Here is a 24,716-nt window from a genome sequence, read left to right on the forward strand (position 1 = left end):
GAGGCTACACCACCAGAAACCAACACTATTCTAACCAAACAAAATCATCTCTAAATCACACAACCAAGGGAACAGAAGACAGTTCACGCTCAACAGCTTCTTCCCTTCCTTCCTTCCTACTCCTACGCTTCCCTCTCAACTGGAGAACATTGCAGTCCTTTATTTCCGGGTGGCGAGCAGGTTGCAGCATGATTGGTCAAGGCTTATCCAATCTCAGGGGAGGAGACAAAGGTGTGCCAGACACAGCCACTCAGAAGCCCAGATCCGGCAGGCAGGGATTTTCATCCCAGATGAGCCTCAGGTGACAGCAATAAACAGGGGCTGTAACACCCAGCCTTTAGCTTTCCCTGTGGCCTTTTCCTTTCTTTTTTTTTTTTTTTTTTTTTTTTAAGTGTTAATGTCCAGTTTTATTAAACAATTTGATATTCCATAATATTCCCACAGATACACCATCAACACTAGAGACTGAAGACAGGGTGTAGTTATTTAGTAGCTGTGTTACATTCAGTTGGCACAAATCACTAGGATTTACAAACTGTTGCACAAAATTATCTGCTGCAACACAAACACTGTAGAAATATACGTCTGCACTTGTATAGAATACCTACAAACAAATACAAAGATGACATTTCATTTCGCAAACGTGAAAGATACACAGTTTGTACCAGTTAGTTGTAGTGCTTCAGTATTTTGTGTAGTTCAGTTACTGTCATGTTCTTAGTCACACAAAAAAAAAAAAAAACTTTTTGGCATATAATGATTGTCCAAGAGTCCTACAGTCTCTCTTAGTTACAGAGTAGGTCATTTATCTACCTATTTAAAGATTAATTTATTATTATTATCATTATTATTAATAATCATATTTTTTTTCTTAGTTCCTTAAAAATTTGTCCAAAGCTTGTCGGAATGAACTGGGAACCATCAAAAACCACACCTGTTGCTGCAGACAGCAATATCCTGCAAGGCAGTTGAAGTTTTACAAAAATTCACAAACAAAAACTGGACCTGAAGTTAATACATTCAGTCAGTGAGGTTAAACAATCACCAAACTTAAAACCACTTTCAAATGTCTGCTGCCTCCTTTTAATGCTTCTGACTTCAAAATTGAGACAAGGCTAGAAATGGAAGCAACCTTTAAAAAAAAAAAAGGTTAGCAGAATTAGCTCAGTCATTGTAAAAACATTTCTTCCTAGGCACTTAAGAGTCAGTAACTATCTTTCATTTAGCTTTAAGCTACTTTGTACTTTAAACCAATGTGTTAGTTACAAGCCAAACTGTCAATGATCAAAGCTTCTCTCCTGCTAATCTAAGGAGAGGGTTAAAGATTATTAACTGATATGAAAAGACTACATTGTTGTCAGCAGTTCTCGGTTTCCTGCAGCTGATCAGACAGATGTGTTGGCTGGTAGGACATCAGCCCTGCAAAACATTACACTCACAAAGTCACCTGATGAGACTGCTCTGCTGTATGCAGGTACAGGAAAGTTTAACAGAGAAGCACATTTACCCTGTGTGAGAACAATCCCAATATATACGTGAGGACAAGAGTGTGAATGAGAGGATAACAAATACTAAGATTCCCAACAACTTTTTTCTAGGAATACACTGCCTGACAAAAACAAATAAAAGCTTTACTTCATTAGACAGTTTTAAGCTGTGATTACAGCACACATTTTTCATGGCATCATTTCAAGAAGTTTATGCAGTGATGACTCACATCAAAATGTCTCACACTTCCTGAACGGCTCTTGGGAATGAACTTGGGCCATCAAGGAAGAAAAAAAAAAAGATTCTGATCAACTGAAGTAAAACCAGATCATTTCCCATACTTGTTTCCCCCCTCCCCTTTTCTTTTTGGCCCGGCAGTATTTCAAAGCTATCGTCAACATCACAACTCTGTCCTCTGGTATTTCTAATGGGAGTTTGTTTGGTGATTAAAGAGCAAACGATCAGAATACCACTTGTAATAAATAATCACTTGTGCAGCCTTGACAGAGAGTTAAAAATACAAATAATATTCTGTAAATAACCTGTCCAGCGCCTGTCTACAGTTTTCTGGTAATAGCTGGCATGTCGTGACCTCTGCTCCAGTTAGCTCTACATTCAGGAGCTCAACCCTCCTGCCTTGGTATGTGTGGTCTATCTATAGAAACCATTGACACTCTTAATGGCTGTAAGCCAGCATCAATACTGTCCCAAAGCAGCCAAATTGCTCATTTGGCTGCAGGTAGAAGTCCCTTTTTTTGCCTCTACTCTGCATAACACATTAATATGCAACAATTAGACAAGCCTTTGATTACGTGCAGAGGTAAAGTACAATACCAAGAACACTAATATGTTTTAAATGAGACTGTTTAAATTATGTTTGCATATTTCCAGTCAAGTTATTCCATTAGTTTTTACTGCTACAGCTCTACATTGCGAGTCCTCCCTAAGCAGGAGATTTAATGCTGTTGCAGTGACTTGTCAGTCTGAATTAAGAGTCTTGTCTTTCTCAAACAAAACAGGCAGTGAGGAGCCATAGCATGCAGCTGTCAGACTGACAGCAAATGGAAGACGATACATGCATTCTGTACATACTCTGTCACCGATAACAATATTTAAAATGCCTCAATGTGCTGTAGCTCAAAACAACCTCACAAGAAATCTAATTACCATGGTGACAGCAGCAATGTGACAGTGTAAACTTCACAAAGGTAGTGCTCACTCTGGGCTGTTAAATCAGAGTACAAGATCTAACATTTGAAAAGGTATCCACACAGCATGTTAACGGGAAGTTAAACTGGAGTAAAATCTGGATTAGATTTTTTTTTTTTTAGACAAGCCACAATTTACAATCTTTCAAAAAGCCAATGATATGCTAACAATTAAAACAAACATAAAACAATAGGGGCACTCTCAACAGACATGTTGGCACTGACATAAAATATACAGCTGATGTCACTGCAGCAGTTAAACTACCATTAAAGATGCAGATTCACTTTTCTGGGGCCGAGAAATGTTTTAATTTTAAACTTTTCAAAAACCAAATGATTTGTAAATATTACTGCTAAATTTCTGCGCTGGGAATCGTTGCAATAACGTTGTACTTAAACAATTATAAAATCCTATAATCTGCAACACGCTGAATTCAAAAGCTTTGGTATCATTGCACATGGCAGCTGGGGTGCATTTCTTAATTCTTTTCCAAATGCACTTGGGGATCTGGTTCACCAGGATTGGAGCGTTACAATTTATATACACACAGAGAAGATGATTGATCATATTGCACTTGACAACAAGCTGTGTTCTAAATATCACCTCATATCTGCTTCACAGACATAGCAAGAGCACGACTTGATATTACCCACACATCCTTAGTTACTGTGCTTTTGCTTCTATCCAGCAATAAGCATTCTTCAGTGTCTCAATCCCTTGTCCTTGTTTAACTTCAGAGGGCTTACAGGGGATCTTGTCATTCCTCCCTCCCAACTGTCCTCTTTCCGTGTCACTACTATCGAGTGGAGCCCATTTGATGCAGCTTTCTCAGGAGAATCTGTGTAAGGTCAAAGGTGGTGAAGCTAATCCCCACTGCAATAGGTCCTTTGACCCAGTTCATACTGAGACCTTTGTAGAGTCCTCGGATAACCCCTTCCTCAGAAACTATCTCCTTCATGGTACCCAGGATGGTGCTGTACGTGTGACCGGTGACACCAGCGGTCTGCATGCGCCGTCTTACCACATCTAGAGGGTAAGATGCTGACTGGCCAATGAGACCCGCACAGGCTCCAAAAGCCAGACGTTCATAAGAGTAGGGCTGTGGGCGGCCACTTTGCTCTGCATGCAACTTCTTCAGTGTTTCATAAGTAAAGAAGCTTAGTCCAGCATAGGGGACAACACCCAGTATGGTTGGAGCGAATCCTCGATACATGGTCTTCAAGCCCTCTTCCCGAGAGATCCGCACAAAAACATGCAGAATGTTGCTGTACATTTCCTTTGGTGTTACAGCCATCCTAGCTCGCACCATGTCCAGAGGATAAGTCAACATGGCTGCAGTGGTACCAGCCATAGACCCGGCCAGTAACCTTGGGACTGGTGGTAGGGCTTTCCCTTGAAAGCCATAGTAGCCTCCCAGCAGCCTTTTATACTGCTCATGTGCACAAAACTGGATGGCAGCATATGGGATGACTCGCACCATAGTAGCAGAGTTCCCCCTCCATAGACTGAGGAAACCTTCCTTCAGGTAGGTGCGGTAGATCAACCTGTAAGCCTCCTTGGCAGAGAATCTTGCTGAGGACACTTGAAAGATGATTTTAGTTCTATCCAATGGGGCAACAGCGGTCTTGGCCACGGCTCCAGCTAAAGCCCCTGAGAAAAGTGAGTTTAGGACGGACCGGGTGTGCTTCATGCCCTCATAACTGGCTTCTGACTGACTGGAGGAAGCCAGAGGCAGCACTTCTCCCTGGGTCAGTGATGCCCGTTGTTCCTGGACTCCACTCCCCATCCCCATCGACTATGCACTCAGCACGTTCATGAATTCAACCTACAAGGCGGTGGGGGCAGTTCCCCGGGAGCCGAGAGCTTATAAACTTGACACCAGCACGAAGGTTTCTTGTGTTCTGATGTCCTTCACTTAGTGTTATTTCGAGCAGTCAGCGAGTTCTTCAATAGATGTTTCTAAGTTAGCCAAATGGTAGGTTAAGTAGCGAAAGCTAGCTGCTAGCTTATCGCTACACTACCGTTGGAATTACTTTCATCTGCAGGGTAATGACATATCAACCATACAAGTGGGTGCTAACAAAAAAATAAATAAATATATCGTGGCGTTAAAGGCACTGTTTCAAGTACAAATCTAAAATCTAGCAGCCCAGTAGTGACTTTATGTGACAAACATCTTTCATGCAGTCGTATCTAGTCCTTACTACTACTGTCAACCTCCCTTAACAGTTCACGTTAGCTAACCAGTATGGCCTTTTCCTTTCTGACCGGCTTTTAGTTCTCACCTCACAGTCCTGGGATAGATGGTCGCAGTGGTGTAGTCTAGTTTATTCTAGTGGGTATACTCTAATTCCTGCCCGCCCAACACACACACAACATCTGTAACATCTGTCCCCCAGCACCCTTCCCAAAACAGAAACTGCTCCTAAATATATACTTTGTTAATGAGCTCCGCAGTAATTAATAAAGTTTGCATCCACACATAACTGAGATCATGAAAGACTGGTTCTGTGTTATCTAAATGTAAAGAACACAAGATGAATTAAAGCCGCAAGCGGCATCCATCGGGTCCGAGCGGCCTGGACCCCGCCACTTGTCTCATACACCTTTTCCTAGCATTGTAGGTAACCTGTTAGCATGGTGCGTAACACAGTAAAATATCCAGCTGAGAATCTGAAATGTTGATATACCTAATTAGCATTTTTTGCTAGCATGCTAATTTGCTAGCTAACATGCTCTGTTACCATGGCAACAGGTCTTGTAATGTGTTAAGGACCCAACAACTATGAATCCTGTCAAGTTTGGTGCAGTTCCCATGTATTCCTATGGAGATATGAGCAAACCGTGTTTCATGGAGAAGGCTTTTTTCCGTCAGTTGCCACGGTAACACGGTTTTTCCTATTAGAAAGATTTGAACAGCGTTTGGTCCCCAACTTGTCAGGAAGCTTCCCACCAAGTTTGGAGTCAGTCGCACGAATCCCCTCAGACTAGTTCATTCAACTAGGATGTGTATAAGGTGGAGAAAATGGCAGTGAACTCCAAGATGGCGGGCACCCTGTTGCCATGGCAACAGGTGTTCAATTGACTTCTTTGCTGGACTAGGGGTGTTACACGTATGAATCCTGTCAACTTTGGTGCAGATCCCATGTATTTCTATGGAGATATGAGCAAACCGTGTTTCATGGCGAGAAGGCGTTTTTCCGTCGGTTGCCACGGTAACACGCTTTCTGCTATTAGAAAGATTTGAATAGCGTTTGGTCCCCAACTTGTCAGGAAGCTTCCCACCAAGTTTGGAGTCAATCGCACGAATCCCCTCAGACTATTTCTTTCAAAAACGATGTGTGTAAAGTGAAAAAAATGGCAAAAAAATGGCCGCACAAGATGGCGCACACGCCGTTGCCATGGCAACAGGTGTTTGATTGACTTTTTTGCTCGACTCAGGGTGTTACATGTGTGTGCCGAGTTTCGTCTTCATACGTCGAAGTAGACTTTCAGGGCCCCATTCATTTGGGCATTTTTTGGTGTCTAGGTGGTGCTGTTGAGCCAATTTTGCATTGAAGTGTATGCGGACCTTAGAATATTGCAATTTTCGCCGGGCTTGAGGTATGTGCCAAATTTCACAACTTTTCATGGGTGTTTAGGGGGTCATATTTGGGGTCGAAGCGCTTAGGAGGAGGAGGAGAATAAACATTTCAGGAACAATAGGGTCCTTCCATACTTCGTATGGCTCGGACCCTAATAATTCATTCCTTCATGGGGACGAGCTTAGCCTGCTTGGACTGGGGTTGCTGCCGTGGTGATCGCCCTTGTCCCAGTGGCTGGGGGTCCTGCACTGCAGTCTTACAGCAGTGATGTGGACTCTGGTCGGCGCTAATCTGGGTGGTTGCTGTGGTGGTCTCTGTGGAAATGGGTGGGCTGGCTTTAAATTGCTATGTCATATAGTGTGTGAAGGCTTGTTTTACTTTAATATGCATACATTTATTTTATCATATAAAACACTTTGTGTTGCCTTTGGCAAGAAAAACACTTTATAAATAAAGTTTGATGTGAATTGATTAACAGCTGCACTTTAATTAACCACCGAACAGCCACTGACAGAAAAAGACAAATCCATTTTCAATTAATAAAAATTCATGAAAAAATATAGAGGCAAACATTCCACTCTTGGAATAGCTTGAATAATGAGACAACTACACACAACACACGTAAGTTATTTATTTGATTGTGTACAAGGCGTCCTTATTAATGGACATTTAAGATGACTATGACTTGTCTTCATTTTTATTTATCTATAATAATAACACGCTAATACAGCGTTAACTTTGTACATTTAAATAGTTTCTACCAGCTTTAAATGTCCAACATTTACCAACTTTCCGTTTCTGCTCTAACCAAAGATGGCTGTTTTTAAATTCCCCTTCCTGACTCTCAGTCCACAAGACCGGCCAGCACACACACACAGAGAGAGAGAGAGAGAGAGAGAGAGAGAGAGAGAGAGACTCACCGGGGCCCCGTTTCAGAAAGCAGGTTAAACAAACTGAGTTTAAAGCGTAACTCTGGGTGGACCAACTCTGAGTTTTCACTAAACCTGCTTTCTGAAACGGGGCCCAGGTTGGACGACAGCATCAGACTCTCCTCCCGCCTGTAAGTGTGTAACTGTAGCGTCCCCCGAATCGACGGTGGAAATAGAACCAGTAGCAACACACTCACTGACACACTGAGACAGTGTGATTTGATTTTGTTTTCTTTTCATGTTTTTTTCTGCGTTCCCTCTCCACTAACTACTCGTACCGCCCAAAAAATCTTCTTCCTCTTCTTTTTCTTCTGCTACTTCTTCTTCCTCTCATCCACCACTTTTTAATTGGCGGTTGTCTAGCAGCCAGCCACCAGCTGTTAAGGACCGCAGGTCAGGATCAGGACAGACGGCCAAGCTGCTTTCTCTCTTTTAACAGAATGGTTTAAACGGGCATCTTCGTGGCTAATTTATGACGAGAAAGTGAAAGTTATGTCACGAAATGTTGATATGTTGATACGCATCTTTGAGCATTTTTTAGTGGTTATACGGAAATCTGTGACCTTTTCTAGTGGGTATACAGCGTGTACCTGCGTATCACGTAGACTACACCACTGGATGGTCATCCAATGAATATCCCGAGTCATCAGATAGCGGAGCAAATCTGTTCTGTAGCTCCACATTCAGGCACTTTCAAGGTTTGTTGTTAACCTTCCCAGTCTGGGTTGTCCAGTCCTGTTTCCTACCATGTAGAGGGTAAAAGAGGTCCTTTGTTTTGTAGGGTGTGAAGGCCAGTCGGTCTCGTCATAGACTTCAGCTGGCTGCGCCCAGCCCGTGATACCTTGTCCTCCCTTTTTCAGGCATGATTTACTTTTTGGCTTTGCACCAAGACAATTCCAGGGAGGATTTTTACCTAATGATTTATTGTAATTCACAGAGGCTGCCTCTTTCTTGGTAGTGTCATCTGTGCCTTTTAGCCATGTGTTAGCTTGCTCATCTCCGCTGTTTTAAATCAATAGCAAGGTTGTTTCCATGTAGGGCTGCAACGATTAGTCAACGTTGTCGACAATAGTCGACAATAAAAATAGTCGACAACGAATTTAGCCGTCGACTATTGTCGGCAAAAAAAAAAAAAACTACCGAGTGAGACATCGTCTTCTAATCCTATCTCTGCTGAGAGTTGCACAACACATGCGCAAAGAGGGGAAAAAAATACATAGTGAGACATTGTCTCCTTTTTTTTTATCTCTGCTGAGACTGCACATGCGCAATAAAGTCCGCCAGGGGAAAAATATGTCGGCCAACCAGGGAGGAAAACGGCGGCGGAGAACATTAAAAGTTTGGAATAACTTCACGTTAAACTTACAAAATAAATTAAATACATGTGAGGTTTGTAAAGCGGAACTTAGTGTACCACAGATGTACGTCTGCAATGCTCGAACATTTAAAGAGGAGGAACGTCGGACTTACTTAACAACCTCATCCAAGATTTCAAAGCTGAAAGTGAAATAAGATCGATATATAATAATCATGAGATACATAATCCGATTGGTCGACTCGTCGTTTTAATAGTCGGTGACTAATCGACCATCAGAATAGTCATTAGTTGCAGCCCTATTTCCATGTAGTCCATTTACTTCAGTATTGACTTCAAGGCGGCAAACTTTCACCTCCAGGGCTGTTATCTTCTTAAATATGTCTTGGTAGTCGTCTGTGGAGATGGAAGCCAGCTTGCTGCTCGTTAGCCTAGCGTTAACACCTTTCCAAGCTACTTAGCTTTAGCTGAGTGCTACGTGCAGGCTTCAGCTGGGCGTAGGCCACACACACAGAGAGCAGACGATAAAAGAGCTATGAAAAATGTAGCAGTTTCTATTTCAAATGCTTTAGTCCCAGTTATTTATAGGTATTCAAAACCTACTGTGGTGGGCTTGTAAGTAAAAAAAGCGAAGAAAAACAGGAAAAAAATCAGTATAAAAATCAAAGCAGAGAGCAAGAGCAGCAGCAAGCAAGTGTATAAGGAAGCAGGAAGTCAGTACATAAAACGCTCAGCAAAGCTTATTGGTCCATTAGACAAGAATCAGATTGAATCACCACAAACCTTCATCATCCTCTGAACAGCAGCATGTTCAGAGTGATTTCTAGAGATTTTTAATGCAGACTTAGTTCAGTTAAACTTACTGTCAGGTGGTAGGAGTTCATAGCTCCCACTGCGTTTTAGAGGTTGAACATCTGTCAAGACAGAAAGACAGAAAGTTATTATACACACACATGCAAACAGTATCTCACAAAAGTGAGTCCACCCTTCACATTTCAGCAACACCTTTATTATATCTCCTTAAAGGACCATCCTGGCTGCACCCCTCCCCCTGGTGTGTGGTGGGTTGGCAGCAGTTTATTGGCTGCAGTTTCTGTACATCCTGGACATGGTGACCTGTTTCCTGCTCGTCCTGCCTTGTGGACGATCCCGGGGAACGGAGCTGCCTCCGCTTGGTTGGCTGAAGTTTCCAATGTAAAAAAAAAAGATGATGCATGTGGCGCTGGTCATGGCGACACGCAGCGGCAGCAGTGTGGGTGACGTGCTAGTGTTGCTGACTTTGTGTGTTTTTCTCTTTTTCATTTCTCATTTCTCTCCCAGTTTTAAGGAAAAAGTGTGGGAAATGGCGACAGGGACTCGTCTTAGTTTGGTGGGCATCCTCTTTATTTTTATTCTTGTTATTCCACTTTTTGGGAAACCTATTCAGTACAGCCGTGACTTCCTACTCCTGCTCTGTGACTCCGGAATCAGCATTTTGGATTCCTCGGGAACGGTACCCCCGGCGTTCTACTGGCTGGATCCTTCCACGGAAAACTGGAGCTGGTCGTCTGGATCGAGGCAAACGAGGAAGAGGGGGAGACGTGGTGGACTACGCCAGAGCCTGAAGCTACTGGGCCACCGCTGGATGCCCTCAGTCCACTTTGGAATAATGTGGATGAACTTCAGAGCAACGTCAAATATCTGACTGAGTACAGGGATGCCTGTCTTTTGACCTTGACGAAGACTTGGCTTAAAGAGCAGGATCCCCAGTCGGATCTGGAAATTGATGGATTTGGAGCTCCCTATCGCCTTGACAGAGACCCCGCAGTGACCAGCAAGTCACTTGGCGGATGTGTGTGTCTATGTCAATAAAAGCGGGTGTAGAACGGTGGTTGTCAGGGAGACACTGTGCACTAAAGACATTGAATTATTGTCCGTATCACTGCGACCTTTTTATATACCCAGAGACTTTCCACAGTTATTTATAACCCTGGTTTATATTCACCCTAAAGCCAACACTTGCATAGCCACACTGGCTGTGCTAAAAGCAGTACAGCCGCTCCAGGGGACGGCGCCGGAAAGTGTCTTGATCTCTGCTTTGGATCCGTGAAAGACAAATATAAGTCTCTAAGCAGAGCTCAGTTGGGAATGTCGGACCACAGTGTGGTTCATTTAGTTCCGTCATACAAATCTGTCCTGAAGAGAAACAAGCCAGAGAAACGTTTGGTTCTGGTTTGGTCTGAGGAATCAATTCTTTGTCTTCAGGACTGTTTCCATTACACAGACTGGGACTTATTCAAAGAAGTGTGTGTAGATCTTGACTAACTAACTGATGTTGTCTCTTCTTATATTTCCTTTTTTCATACCACGGAAAGAAATTTCTTTCTTCCAAAACAAGCCATGGGTGACAAAAAACGTTAGAAATATAATTAACCAAAGGAACATTTGCTCCTTGCAGGGTGATATTGTACAACAGAGAGAGCTTCATAAACAGTTAAAAAAGAGGCTTAAACCCGCAAAGTACAGGTACAAGGACAAGGTGGAGAGTATGCTAAGAGCAGGCAGCTCTCGCCCTGCATGGGAGGGGTTGAAATCCATGATGGGGAGCCACCAAAGAAATGTCACGTCTCCCTAAATAGAAGGTTTGACCTGGTGCTTTCCAATGAACTGAATAGTTTTTTTTAACCGTTTTAATGTCAATGTTTTTAGTGAAGAATTGTCTGTGTTTAGAAATACTGTCTCTTCTCAGAGCAGTGTTGTTGTCGAAAGGATCAACATTGTTAAACTCTTCCGAGGAGTTAAGGAGAGGAGAAGTCCTGGTCCTGATGGTGTTGGAGGTTGGGTCCTCAAAAACCGTGCTGTGCAGCTGGCAGATATATTTAGTTTTATTTTTTCAACATCCCTCCAGCTTCATAAGGTCCCTTCACTCTGGAAATATTCCATCATTGTTCCAGTACCTAAACCTGCATCTCCCCAAACTCCTAACGACTTCAGACCTGTTGCCCTAACTTCTCTGGTCATGAAGTCTTTTGAAAAAATTGTTAAGGAATCACTCCTGACATCTGGACCCACTGCAGTTCGCTTATAGGTCAGGCAGAGGTGTTGAGGATGCTGCAGGCACCCTGCTGAATTTAGTTTTAACCAATCTTGAGGGAGCAGGTCCTTCGCTCGTCTTTTATTTGTTGACTTTTCATCTGCTTTTAACTGTATTAAGCCGCATGTTTTAGCAGAAAGATTAAGAAACTCCCACGACATTGATTCTGGTCTCGTAGCCTGGCTGGTCGACTTTTTAACAGAGCGGCCACAACGTCTGAGAGTTAATGGCGTTCTGTCAGACACCCTCACCTCTTCCACTGGATCCCCACAGGGAAGAATCCTCTCACCTTTGTTATTTATTTTATATACAAATGAGTGTCGCAGCCAACACGTAGGTCGTAACATTTTTAAATTTGCAGATGACTCAGTTATTGTGTCCTTGCTGAGTAGTGATCACGGACCTGTAGTGGAAGAATTCACTGATTGGTGCAGGTCATCCTTTCTAAATATCAATATCAGCAAAACAAAAGAAATGTGCATCGACTTTCGGAAGAATCTCTCCTGTCAGGATTGAGAACCAGGCAGTACAGCTGGTGAACACTTATAAATATCTGGGCACCCGCCTGGATGACAGGCTGACCTTCGACATTCATGTGGACGCTGTGTGCAGGAAGTTCACCAGCACATGTATTTTTATCGGAAGCTTTGTAGTTTTAACGTTGACAGGACTTTTAAGCAAATGTTTTATTCATGTTTTATTGAATCACTTTTAACCTTCTCTTTTATCTGTTGGTACGGCTCCTTTCTCTCAGGAACAAGAATAGATTACAGGGGATGTTAGACTGTGTGGGAAAATTGCAGGGATCTCCCTGAATGACCTTTCGGCCCTGCATCAAGCCAGAATGTTACACAAGGCTCGTTTAATCCTTACAGACCAAAGCCACCCGTTGGCTATTAAATCTACTATTCTTGATTTAATTATAATAAATACAGTTCACAAGTACATTTCACCTGCTATATTTTGTAACGATATAGTGATCATTGTGTAATTGCTTGTGTCAGAAATACTAAAATCCCCAAGGTAAAACCTTGTCTCATTTTTAAAAGACACTTTAAAACCTTTGAACATCAGGCTTTTCTGCGTGACCTATAACAAAGTGATCTCAATAGAGTTTCTCTGATTTCTGATGTTGAATTGGCATGACAATATTTTCTTTCTATTACTAACAAACATGCACCAATCAAGAAGTTTCGGGTCAGTGGTAGGGAAAATCCATGGTTTTCAGACAGTCTCAAAGAGCAAATTTGTTTGAGGAATAAATTGTGGGTGCAGGCTAGATTTTCACATTCCTCTCAAGATTGGACAGCATTTAGAACTCTAAGAAATAAGTGTACTTTAATGATCCAAAAATCCAAATCTGAATTCTATTTAAAATCAGTTACAGAAAATCAAAAAAACCCTGCAAAATTCTGGAAATTGATTAAATCCCTGTCTGGTACAGACATGGCCTCAATCCTCCCGGAAGAAATTCTTGTTGGCTTAGACAAAATAAAAGACAAAGATGTTATGGTCAATCAGTTTAACAAACACTTTATTCAAGCTGGATCTATATTTGATCACAAAAATGTAAATACACCTGTCTCAAGCCCAGCCAACTCAGTAGAATATAGAAATATGGAGCTGTTTGATTTTAAACCTGTCTGTTTCTCAAGTTCATAAAGCACTAAAAGAAATTGATCACAAAAAGTCTGCAGGTCCAGATACACTGGATCCATACCTCTTAAAAGTTGCAGCTGATATTATTGCTGAGCCCATCACTCATATTTTTAATTTGAGTCTTTGCTCTAATACCATACCTAAAAATTAGAAATCAGCCCAAATTCTCCCTTTATTTAAAGGTGGCGATCCTGCAGATTTGAACAATTATCGTCCAATTTCTAAATTTTCCGTTCTGGCTAAGATCCTTGAGTCTTATGTAAATTTATAGATAAAACAATTCTTGGCTGATAAAAATATTTTAAATAATTTTCAGTCGGGTTTCAGAGCTGGTCATAGCACTGTCACTGCTGCCACAGTTGTAATAAATGACATAATTGGAGCCTTAGATAAAAAACAGCACTGTGCAGCCTTATTTGTGGATCTCTCTAAGGCATTTGACTCAGTTGACCATGGATTGCTTATTGACAAATTAAGATCAATTGGTTTTAGTTGTAATACCACAAAATGGTTTCATATATATACACATATTCATGTGTATATATATATATATATATATATATATATATGTATGTATAAATTGTCTCCCCGCCCTCCGTGGGCAGTCTGTCATCCATCCAAGCTCGGGTCCTCTACCAGAGGACTGGGAGCTTGAGGGTTCTGTGCAGTATCTTGGCTGTTCCTAGGACTGCACTCTTCTGGACCGAGATGTCTGAGGTTTGTCCTGGGATCTGCTGTAGCCACTCTTCCAGTTTGGGGGTTACTGCCCCGACTGCTCCGATGACCACGGGCACCATTGTTGCCTTCACTTTCCAGGCCTTCTTAAGTTCTTTCAGGCCTTGGTGTTTCTCCAGTTTCTCATGTTCCTTTTTCCTGATGTTACAATCGCTTGGTGTTGCGATGTCAACCACAACGGCTTTCCTCTGCTGTTTGTCCATCACCACAATGTCCGGTTGGTTTGCCATTACCATTTTGTCGGTCTGGATCTGGAAGTCCCACAGGATCTTAGCTCGGTTATTCTCTACCACCTTCGGAGGTGTTTCCCACCTTGACCTTGGGGCTTCCAGTCTGTACTCCGCACAGATGTTCCTGTACACTATACCAACACCTTGGTTATGACGCTCCTTGTAAGCTTTCCCTGCCAGCATCTTACACCCTGCAGTTATGTGCTGGATTCTCTCAGGGGCCTCTTTGCACAGTCTACACCTGGGGTCTTGTCTTGTATGGTAGAGATGGACCTCTATTGCTCTGGTGCTCAAGGCCTGCTCCTGTGCAGCTATGATCAGTGCCTCTGTGCTGTCTTTCAGTCCAGCCCTTTCTAGCCATTGGTAGGATTTCTCCATACCGGGCCCTGCAGTTATCTGTCGGTGGTACATCCCATGGAGGGGCTTTTCCTCCCATGATGGTTCCTCCATCACCACATGATCTGTTTTCCACTGCCTGAGACATTCACAGAGTACTTCGTCCATTGAGGCCATCTTCCTGATGTATTCCAGGATGTTGGATGTTTCATCCTGGATAGTGGTTCTGACACTCACTAGTCCTCTGCCTCCTTCCTTGTGCTTAGTGTACAGTCTCAGGGTGCTGGATTTGGAGTGGAACCCTCCACGCATGGTCAGAAGCTTTCGTGTTTTCACTTCTGTGGTCTGAATCTCTTCCTTTGGCCAGCTTATTATTCCCGCAGGGTATCTGATGACCGGCAGGGCATAGCTGTTAATTGCCAGGACCTTGTTCTTGCCATTGAGCTGACTTCTTAGGACTTGCCTTACTCGTTGGAGGTATTTGGCTGTGGCTGCTTTTCTTGTGGCCTGTTCGAGGTTGCCATTTGCTTGTGGGATTCCAAGGTACTTGTAGCTGTCCTCAATGTCTGCTATTCTGCCATCTGGGAGTGAGACCCCTTCTGTATGGACTACCTTCCCTCTCTTTGTCACCATCCGCCCACACTTCTCAAACCCGAATGACATTCCAGTGTCATTGCTGTAGATCCTGGTTGTGTGGATCAGTGAGTCAATGTCTCGCTCGCTCTTGGCGTACAGCTTGATGTCATCCATGTAGAGGAGGTGACTGATGGTGGACCCATTCCTGAGTCGGCATCCATAGCCAGTCTTGGTTATTATTTGGCTGAGGGGGTTCAGACCTATGCAGAACAGCACAGGGGACAGGGCATCTCCTTGGTATATGCCACATTTGATGGACACTTGTGCAATTGGCTTGCAGTTGGCCTCGAGGGTGGTCTTCCACTGCCGCATTGAGTTTGCAATGAAGGCTCTTAGAGTCCTGTTGATGTTATACATCTCCAAGCATTCCATGATCCATGTGTGTGGCATTGAGTCATAGGCTTTCTTGTAATCAATCCAGGCAGTGCACAGATTGGTATTGGTAAGAGAAGGTCAGTTAACAGTAAATATTTGTAGCATCGGCTCGTTCTGTTGATACAATACAGTAAAAACAGGCAGATTTCAGGCACAGTTGAGAATGGTGATTAATCATGATCAATTTATAATATGTGATTAATCATGCTTAATTATTTGAAAGCTGTGTTAATCTGATTTAAAAAATGTAATCATTTGACAGCCATAATTTTTTTTACAATGATATGGCAACCTTCTGATATTATCTTGGAACCCCCATGGGTTAAAAATTTGGACACACTTTCCCATTAAATGGCTGGTACTGTAGATGTTAGGAATTTTAAAAGAAAACGTTGTATCGTAGATTAATTGAATATTTGCACAAGTTTCAGATCATTCTCTTTATTTTCCCCTTGAAACACCACTTCCTCTCTCACACTATAAAAGTTCTGACATTATAATCCTGCTTTCTGTCTGTTCCGGCAGGGAAATGCTCATGATGGCTAAAATCTACTATCAGATATTGTTCTTTTGCTTTTAAAAGGCATCTTGAAACCCCGGGGAAGATCCAGAGCACACTGGAGGGACTACATCTTTTGCCTGGGCTGGGAACGCCTCGGGATCTCCCGGATGAGCTGGTGAATGTGGCCGGGGAGAGGGAAGTCTGGGCTTCCCTGCTTAGACAGATGCCCCGCGACTCGACCCAGATAAGCAGAAGAAAATGGATGGATTTTTTTGCAGATTTTTTTAGTAATGCACCCCTTAACAACGGCTAATTCAGTATCCATCTTGCATCCTACCTGTACTGTGAGATCTCTACAGACAGAGAAATTGAGTCCTAAGTTGACTCTTGTCTTATCTCTTGCTCTGTCCCTTTCTTTCTTTTAATTCCTCTCTACCGCCAATAATGTCCTCTTGCACTTCTTTGCTTAACCCTGGTAATGTCCTTTCAATAACTATACACGCATGGTCCTTAACCACACTTTGTTTCACTCTTATTTACAGCATAGTGTCACACTCAACCGTGATCTCCTGCAACAGAGGGCAGGATTACAAGGTGGATTTCAGGAAGAAACTGCTGTAAAACCTAACAGTTGATCAAATAATAGAACTTTTTATTCGGTGTATATGCTTATATTTGTATTATGCACCTGACTTTTTTAACCATTACAGTGATAAAATGGTTAAATAGGCATAGGCCCTATTAAGCCTTTCAGCGTAGTAAAGCAAAAAAAAAAACCATTACATTATCATCTCCCCATGAAATAACCACCCCAACAAATTCAATAACAAACACAAATAAAATTTTCCTGTTACTCATCACTGCATAATCAGAGAAGAACCTGGCAAAAAAAAAAAGAAGAAATTTCTTACGACTGCTTTCCTCACTACACGTCCCATCCATCCGTCATTCTGACAGAATGCCAGGCGGCCGGTACCTCCACACGGGGCTCAGGTGCATCATTAACATGGTCACAGAGAGGGACAGTCCACCTGGTCGCAATGTTATGCAGGACAAAACATGCACATATGATGTTACATGCTCCCTGGGGTTCCACTCACAAGTACTTAAGGCAAGCAGACCGTCTCTTCTACCTGTTGTTCTTCACGTGGCCGGCAGCACACACTCATCTACATACTGAAAATCCAGATTTTGTGATCCTGAAAAACGGGATTTTGGATCAGGGTGATCCAATCCTATTTTTCTTTGAACAACAGGGGTAAAAGTAAGCTGGATTACGTGAGCTGCCATTCCGAAAAATGGGATTCCTGACCATTGCCTCGTATCCCAGCTCTGTTCTGGATCTGTGTCTGACCTCGTCTCTGATTTCCTGGCTTCGACCCTGCCTGCTCGTGACCTTGCCTTTTGTCTCAGCCCTGTTCCGTATCTGGATTTACGTGGATCATATTCTGGAACGACAAACAGTGAGTCTTCACTTGCGTACTATAAAGTCTCATCATCTTGTTGCTACCTCCTGGGCTTCTCATCACTCACCAGCTCTGTCGCATCACAGTCAGACCTGTTGGTCCAGAGGAAGAGTTTGTCTGGCAAGTGGTGTCGGGGGTTCAACTCCACCCGTGTCCCTGCTGCGGTTACAGACCTATCCACCTGACTCTGCTTGGAAATGTAAAAAAGTTTCTTCCCTTTCCTCAGTGTACTGTGTTGCATTTGGGTCCACTCCATCTGTATTACAGCATAAAGTATAAATTGTCAATCATTTCTGAGTTACACCTTCGGTCATGCTACAGGCCAACCCCCCACCACAAATTGTTCCCATCTTATAGGAATTTAGGGCCAACATCCCAAAAATAGACCCTAGATAGCATTAAATAAAACTATTTGAGTGGCACATGTCAAAGTTTAGTGAGGATGTTTTTTGTGTTTGTTTTTTTAATGGCAGCAAATAATCACACCTGTGGCCCCCCCTCAGGTCAAAAATGACCCACCTAGTTTCATGGGTATTTAAATAATACAAAGGGAATAGTTCAGCCAATTCTGTGTCATTTGTTGCCAATAATAGCTGCATATGAACACATTAACACAATTTCATTATTCCTTCTTTAATCTAAGGATAAGACCTCATTTGCATGAACTTTTCCGCTTTTATTGCGTAAAAATAGATAAAATCATTAATAATTCTGGCTGTAGTTAACGAAATCTGAGTCCTGTATGTTAATTCATCATTACAGACAAGTATATGTCAAAGTTGAGTAAAGATGCTGTTTTGAAACCATAAAAATAATAGTATTAATAGCAGCACAATTAAATCTGTGGTCCTCTGGGGTCACAATCTGGATTGCCTGTTTAAAAAGCATGAATTCTAAATTATCACCCACCTGTTTCAGCATTTAATTAACATTATTCAACCTCATTATGTGATGGGGCCCAAGACGGTGTGTGTTATTTGAAATAGTGCATTATTCTTTTAGCTGCATGTTTTGATTAGTTTAATTTATTTATATTTTTAACCGCATGTTTCACCTTTTTATGTGAGACCTGGGTTTTAAAGTATTTTGTATTGATTTTATTGACACCCTCTGAAGCCAATCAAACCCTTGGGAAATAAGCCCGATTAGAGACAGGTGTGAGCAGTTCTGAGGGGCTTTAGACCAGTGCTGGACTGGCCATCGGGCATACCGGGCACTTGCCTGATGGGCCAATGGTGATTTTAGGCCGGGCCTTTTCTTTCTTTTTTTTTTTTTTTTAGGCTACTAATTATAAAGGGAAGATGCCTATTGGTACACAAATCTGAAATATCGACCCACTAGTCATGACTGATTCGGCCTGGACCAATTACAGCCGAGGACTGATGCCCGCCTCCCTCTTGAGCCACGGTTGTAACGTCAGTCAATCACACAGCGAGACTGAGAACAAGATGGAGAACAAAAATCATAAAGGAGGCGCCAAAAAAATTCCAAACAGAAAAAGGCAAACCATTCAGGCAGATGCAGCTAAATGTGTTAAAATAACACAACTTTTTGCTGCCAGTGACGGAGATTGCTCAGTAGCATCAGAACCAGCCGTAGGTGATGGAGGTGGCCGGCAGGTGAATGAGGGGAAGAGGAGGAAGGAGGAGAGTCTGGCGGCGGCCGGGGCCACTGGTGGGAAACTGAACTTATGGTAAGTAATGAACTGTAGTAAGCACTGGGCCAGATATCAAGTTTGGGTGTAGTTTATTTTTGTTTTGCTTGATACCTCCTAAAACAGTCAGGAGTTACAAGTAGGCCATTTAACAATTTAGCTAGCTACACATGCTAGCATGACAGGTTTTTCTACCGCTGAGCAGTTTCTGTCATAGACATGTAGACGGTGCATTGGTCCCACTTCGTATGTCAATGTCATACTGATCCTGGGAATTACTTTTAACAGTAAAAATGGGCAACTGTTTTATAATCTATAGATAAATAACTCCGGGTACTTGTTAGTCATACAGAAGTATAATGTTGCTATCCTAACCTATATCATTGATTAGGCTGCATGTGAGATCCTTCAGTTTCATTTCAGACATAATTAGTGGTTGTTATTTTTTAGAGTACGATCTTTCAAAATACTGTAAAATCTACATTCTGTACCATTTTTATTTAACTGCATCATGATAAAATAGATCTACGTATGGATGCATGTAACTACAACCAGGTTAATTAGGCTTTACTACTTTAGTGAAAACCTTTTAAACTGCAGGAATATAATAGAAATATCTTTTTTTGGCGCCTTGTTATCCGTGACCTCAAAAAAAAAGATCAACCAATTGTGTCAATCTTAATATATTACATCAAGTTGATCCATCGTCCCCAGTGGAGGAGTGTAAAGAGAGAGGAGATGGAAGAACAAGAGAGAAAAAGCCAGGGCATGGACTGCTTTGCTCGCCCTGAGCCGCCATGGTTCAGGCATTCTTAGGTCACCACCCACAGCAGAAACCAGCATTTGAGGAGGCAAAGCTGCCTTATTTATATATTTATTCCAGTGTAAAGACATTTTATTTGGTAATTTATTTATTTTGAATACTTGTCAGACCATATACTGCATTTATTATTACTTATTATTTTTGTGTGAGTGTTCTTTTCTATGTCACCCATGTGCTTCTGCTACTGCACCTGTACTGTTGCAACAAAGCAATTTCCCCATTGAGAGACTAATAAATGTTTCCTAATGTTCCTTTTATTGTTATTATTAGTATCACTTTAAGCTGTTTTCCTAAAATGATATTTCTATATAATAGAACAGGGAGGATGGTGTTGGTTTAAGTTTATGAGACAAATACATATAAATAAACAAGGCAGTGTATAAACAGTCTTATAGGAAAGTTATTTTCCATTCATAGACGTGGTCGTCTTTCCATCAGTACCTGGTGGGCCAGTCTCAGCTCAAAATGCCTGGGCCTATTTCTTGTCCCAGTCCAGCTCTGATTTAGGCAGAGCCCACAGAGAGACAGCAGACGGCTGGGATCGGAGGATAGCAGCCGAGACAGGTACCGGCTGAGTTCAGAGCACGGGACGCCCTGTGGGACCACAGAGGAGTGACAAGGAGGCGGCTGAGACCAGAGCAAAGCGACATGCCACGGGACCTCGGAGTAGTGATGGACGAAATGCAAGTCGGAGTGCAACAATCGACCCGGGATCGATGGGTGTAGTTACTGCCAGTGGCTGCATGCAGGATATCTTCGGGGAACATTTCAAGGACTGAGAGTGGAAGATGGCTCATCTGTAAAAGGGAATAAACTGTTTTAAAACCTGAATTTTGAGGGTGCCTTTTAATTCTGCTTTCCCTGATGGTGTTGGCCTCTGTGGGCCACGCCACCCATACCCACTACCTGAAATAAAATATGTCAACACTACCTTTTCAAGTAAAAACAGTTATTGGGATGCTGTTTAAAATCCACATAAAATCACAGTTCAATAATGTCCAAATCTCATCAAGTCATATTTTGTTCCCAGTAGAAAATCAACATACCAGATGACGTTTCACCATGTGACAAAAATATGAGCTGATAGTGAATCTGATGCAGCAACACGTCTGGAAAACGTTGGAACAGGAGCAACAAAAGGCTGGAAAAGTACCTGGTACAAACCAGAAACACCTGGAGGAGCATTGGACAACTAATCAGGTTACCTGGTAACAGGTTAGTAACATGACTGGGTATAAAAGGAGCATTTCAGAGAGGCAGAGTCTCTCAGATGGAAAGATGGACAGAGCTTCACCAATCTGAGACAAACTGGATCTAAAACTGTGGAACAATTTCAGAAAAATATTCCTTAGCGTAAAATTGTGAAGACTTTAAAGATCCCATCTTCTACAGTGGTGCAGAAGAGTCCAGCTGCTGAACTGGCCAGACTAGGGCTGGGCGATATAGAATAGAATAGAAATACTTTATTAATCCCTTCGGAGAGTCCTCAGGGAAATGCCGAATATCACCCTGGAACTACTTTTTACACCATGCCGAACATCACCCTGGAACTACTTTTTACACCGTGCCGAACGCCACCCTGGAACTACTTTTTACATCGTGTTGCTGCATCAGATTCACTATAATAATATTGATCAATCTGCCTCTCATTCTGCTGCACTGACTCTCTCTGAAATGTGAAATACAATAAAACCTTTATAATAAAATAGAATAAAACCTTTGATTAATTTTATTTTTTATCAAATCCAGCAGCAACATCAAGGATGTTTAGGACAACAGTGTCGTCACAATTCAACTCATTTCACCACGTTCTGCATGTTTGACCCCAGAGGACCCTGGATGTTGTTTTCTTCAATAAACACACATTATTCAATCAAATTCATTCAAATTTAATTTCATCAGAGAAAAGTATTGAACAACCCTGCTGTCCTCATGCTGGACAGGACAGGTTAGAGAAAGAAATCTAGGACCACAGGAGGGAGAATCAGCCACAAAGTGGCCGGTGAGTTTATATCTGCTTGTTAGCGTGAGGTGGTGCGTAGACTGAAACTCGGCTGCAACGTCATGCAGCGTTCAGGGAAGAAAAAGTAGTAAAATGTGGTTTTTCAGCCTTGCGATGCAACTGGGCAGCAACAAGTGTACATAACAGATGTTACCGTGCCATCAAACAAGTCAGGAACGCAGAGTTTTAAGGTTAAAAAGACACATACTGCATTTTTAACTTCTAATTTGTAAACACTGCTGTTAAAAAGCAGCTGATCAGTTTAAAGTGTTTGCAAACTGAAAGTTACTGCATCTTGGTTCATAGTGTTTTACCTTCAGTTTAAAAAATCTCTTCTTCCTCTAAAGAAGCTTTTTGGTCTCTGGGTCATATTTAAGAATATTAAACATTAATATTTCATTTCAGTTGTGTTTAAACTGAAAGAATTTATTCCTACAGTTACTGTTACATCACTTCAGCTCAAACAAGGTGATTATTACCCACAATGCCACTCTGCAGACATGAGAACATGCAACATGTTGTTTAGCCTCTAAATGACAAGAGAAAAAGTATTCAACACATGAAGGTTGAATACTGGAAAGCCAAGACACGCCAGCTGAAATCTATCAGTAATTAGAAGCAATCCTGCCCATCAGAGCAGATTAATATCAGCTGGTTCAGGCCCGGCTGATGCCCTATAAAACGCTGCTTCATTGCAAAGGTGAAGCACGATTTCTAAACTACTTCCAGGAGGAAGAAGATGAAGCAAGGATGGAGATTCCAGCAAGACAATGATCCCAAACACACGGCTGAGGAAACTTCACTTGGTTTCAGAGAAAGAAAGAAAAGCTGCTAGAACGGAGGAGCCAATCACCAGACTAGAATCCAAGAGCTAAAGACCAGAGTCCACAGAAGAGGTGCAGCAGCATCTGGATCTGAAGAACGTTTTTATGGAAGAATGAGACAAAATCCCACCTGAGCCATGCATGAGACTAGTTCCTCTGTACAGGAGACGTCTGGAAGCCGTTTTCACCAACTAAATATTAACTTTCAGTAAGCGAGTTCATTACTTTCCCTGGTCATTCCTTTATATTACACATCATTTCTAAGGTCTGGTTCTTTGCATGTGGACTGGCCTGGTTGTTACTGACTTCTGCTAGAAGTAAAAACGTCTGTAATCGTGTCAGTGTGAACTCACCAGGTGCTGCAGCCATGACGTTACTCTGTCACACCAGAACTCAGCAGGAGAACAAACACTGGTTTCACCAACCTGACAGAGAAAAAAGGTTTTTGTTTTTAAATAAAAACTTTTAAAACTCAGACATGATAAATACAAATAGGTTTCATTAAGCCCTGAAAATGATAACAGATACCTGCAGGAGAAGAAACCTGTTCATGGCTTTATTTCATTTGTAGAAACTATTTAATATCACAAAATGACACACACACACACACACACAAGCATGCACACACACACACACCTGTGGTGTATAGTTGGGTGCAGTGTGAACTGGGTTCAAATATTAAATAGAGTTTATTTAAACCTTAAATAGAAGAATGCATGATTTCTGGAGTTTTTTTTTATTCTGTAACATCTGAATATCTCATTTAAACTGTTGTTAAGCAGTTTAACATCTGAAGTATTTGTTATGTAAGTCTGTTCCACTTAATGCTTCAAACTATTTTTAACTTCTTCTGAAATGGCGGCGGTCCTAGAAAATCTTACCAAGAGCTGAGAAGTAAATATCAGATCATCACTGTTGATGTGGAGCCTGTAAAATGTCTGGAAGTGGTTTTCAGCCGTTTAAAATCATTTCTGTAAAATCTGAGCGGTCTGACGGTGATGCGTTATTTCTACCGTTATTTCTACTGATAAACGATCAATAATGTTCAGGCTGTTTTAAAGCTCCGCTCGTTTTAACGATCGTGTTTAATCTTCATCCTCACAGAGAGAAACTATTTATATATAATAAAACTTGTTTTAGGTCATTTTAATCACTCACCGTGTAACGTGAAGCGTCACGAAGCAGCTGCTGCATGAAAGTGAAAGATCTCCGCGTGTGTGCGCATGCGTAACACTTATATAATCATTTTAATTGTCATTTTATCAACTTAATAAACTAAAATAAAAACGCAGTGAAAATGTATCAAACAGAATTTAATAATCAGTTTTGCCGCCGTGAAGTTTGTATAAAATGTTAAATCACAATAACACAAAATAAAATGTGTTTTATTCAGGATAAGAGAAGATAGCAGATCACTTTTATTGTTTTATTATCAGCACCGTGAGTCTGAGACGTTGGTCGGAGGATCAGTTTTCTGCCTTCTAGTGACGTCATGCTCATGAAACTAAGATCCGTAGTCTCTGTACCTGGTCTTAGGGTCGAGTTTGTAATTCAACCTGACTGAAATTCATAAAGGCAAATGCAAATTTAATGTATAGTACATTTTATATACAAAACAATTCAAAGTGCTTTACATAAAATGGGGAGCAGAAAGCAATACTAGTGCATTAAAAAAGATTAAAAGAAATAAATGAAATAAATAAAAACAGAAAGAAACAGCTCAAATAAAATGGAAGAAATAAAGTTCCTGTGTGGGGAAAGACACTCAAAACTCCAGCTTAATGGAACCAGATGCAGATCTGGACTCTAAATAAAAACTAGTCCATGCAGCAGAGAACAGGTGGGTACATAAATGTGCAGTGTGCTATAAACTGTT

At 41.7% G+C, this 24,716-nt stretch overlaps 2 protein-coding genes across 4 annotated transcripts in view; both read right to left on the minus strand.

The window, feature by feature from the left end:
- The window catches only part of LOC121648639 (GTPase IMAP family member 8-like), a 31,666-nt gene extending 7,622 nt beyond the window's left edge, over positions 1–24,044 (minus strand). Inside the window, exons 1-4 of one of the 3 annotated variants that reach the window (XM_041998880.1) lie at positions 23,999–24,044; positions 23,194–23,265; positions 20,456–20,811; positions 9,389–9,439 (exon numbers count right to left, since the gene is read on the minus strand). In XM_041998880.1, coding sequence (XP_041854814.1) covers position 9,389 — 1 coding nt within the window. In that variant the 5' untranslated portion in view covers positions 9,390–9,439; positions 20,456–20,811; positions 23,194–23,265; positions 23,999–24,044. Of the gene's footprint in view, positions 1–9,388; positions 9,440–20,455; positions 20,812–23,193; positions 23,266–23,721; positions 23,832–23,998 lie in introns of those variants that run through there. The other 2 variants (XM_041998878.1, XM_041998879.1) reach the window with 2 other exon arrangements.
- LOC121648675 (mitochondrial coenzyme A transporter SLC25A42-like) lies at positions 694–4,928 on the minus strand. Its single transcript, XM_041998938.1, has one exon. The coding sequence runs from the start codon at positions 4,487–4,489 to the stop codon at positions 3,494–3,496; it is 996 nt and encodes a 331-aa protein (XP_041854872.1). The 5' UTR covers positions 4,490–4,928; the 3' UTR covers positions 694–3,493.
- Positions 24,045–24,716: the final 672 nt, after the last annotated feature.

The sequence above is a fragment of the Melanotaenia boesemani genome, chromosome 11 (genome assembly GCF_017639745.1).
Source record: "Melanotaenia boesemani isolate fMelBoe1 chromosome 11, fMelBoe1.pri, whole genome shotgun sequence".
Taxonomy (NCBI): domain Eukaryota; kingdom Metazoa; phylum Chordata; class Actinopteri; order Atheriniformes; family Melanotaeniidae; genus Melanotaenia; species Melanotaenia boesemani.

Bases quoted from the DNA above. Each gene is read 5' to 3' on its own strand.
- LOC121648675 (XM_041998938.1), bottom strand. From the start codon at position 4,489: ATGGGGATGGGGAGTGGAGTCCAGGAACAACGGGCATCACTGACCCAG.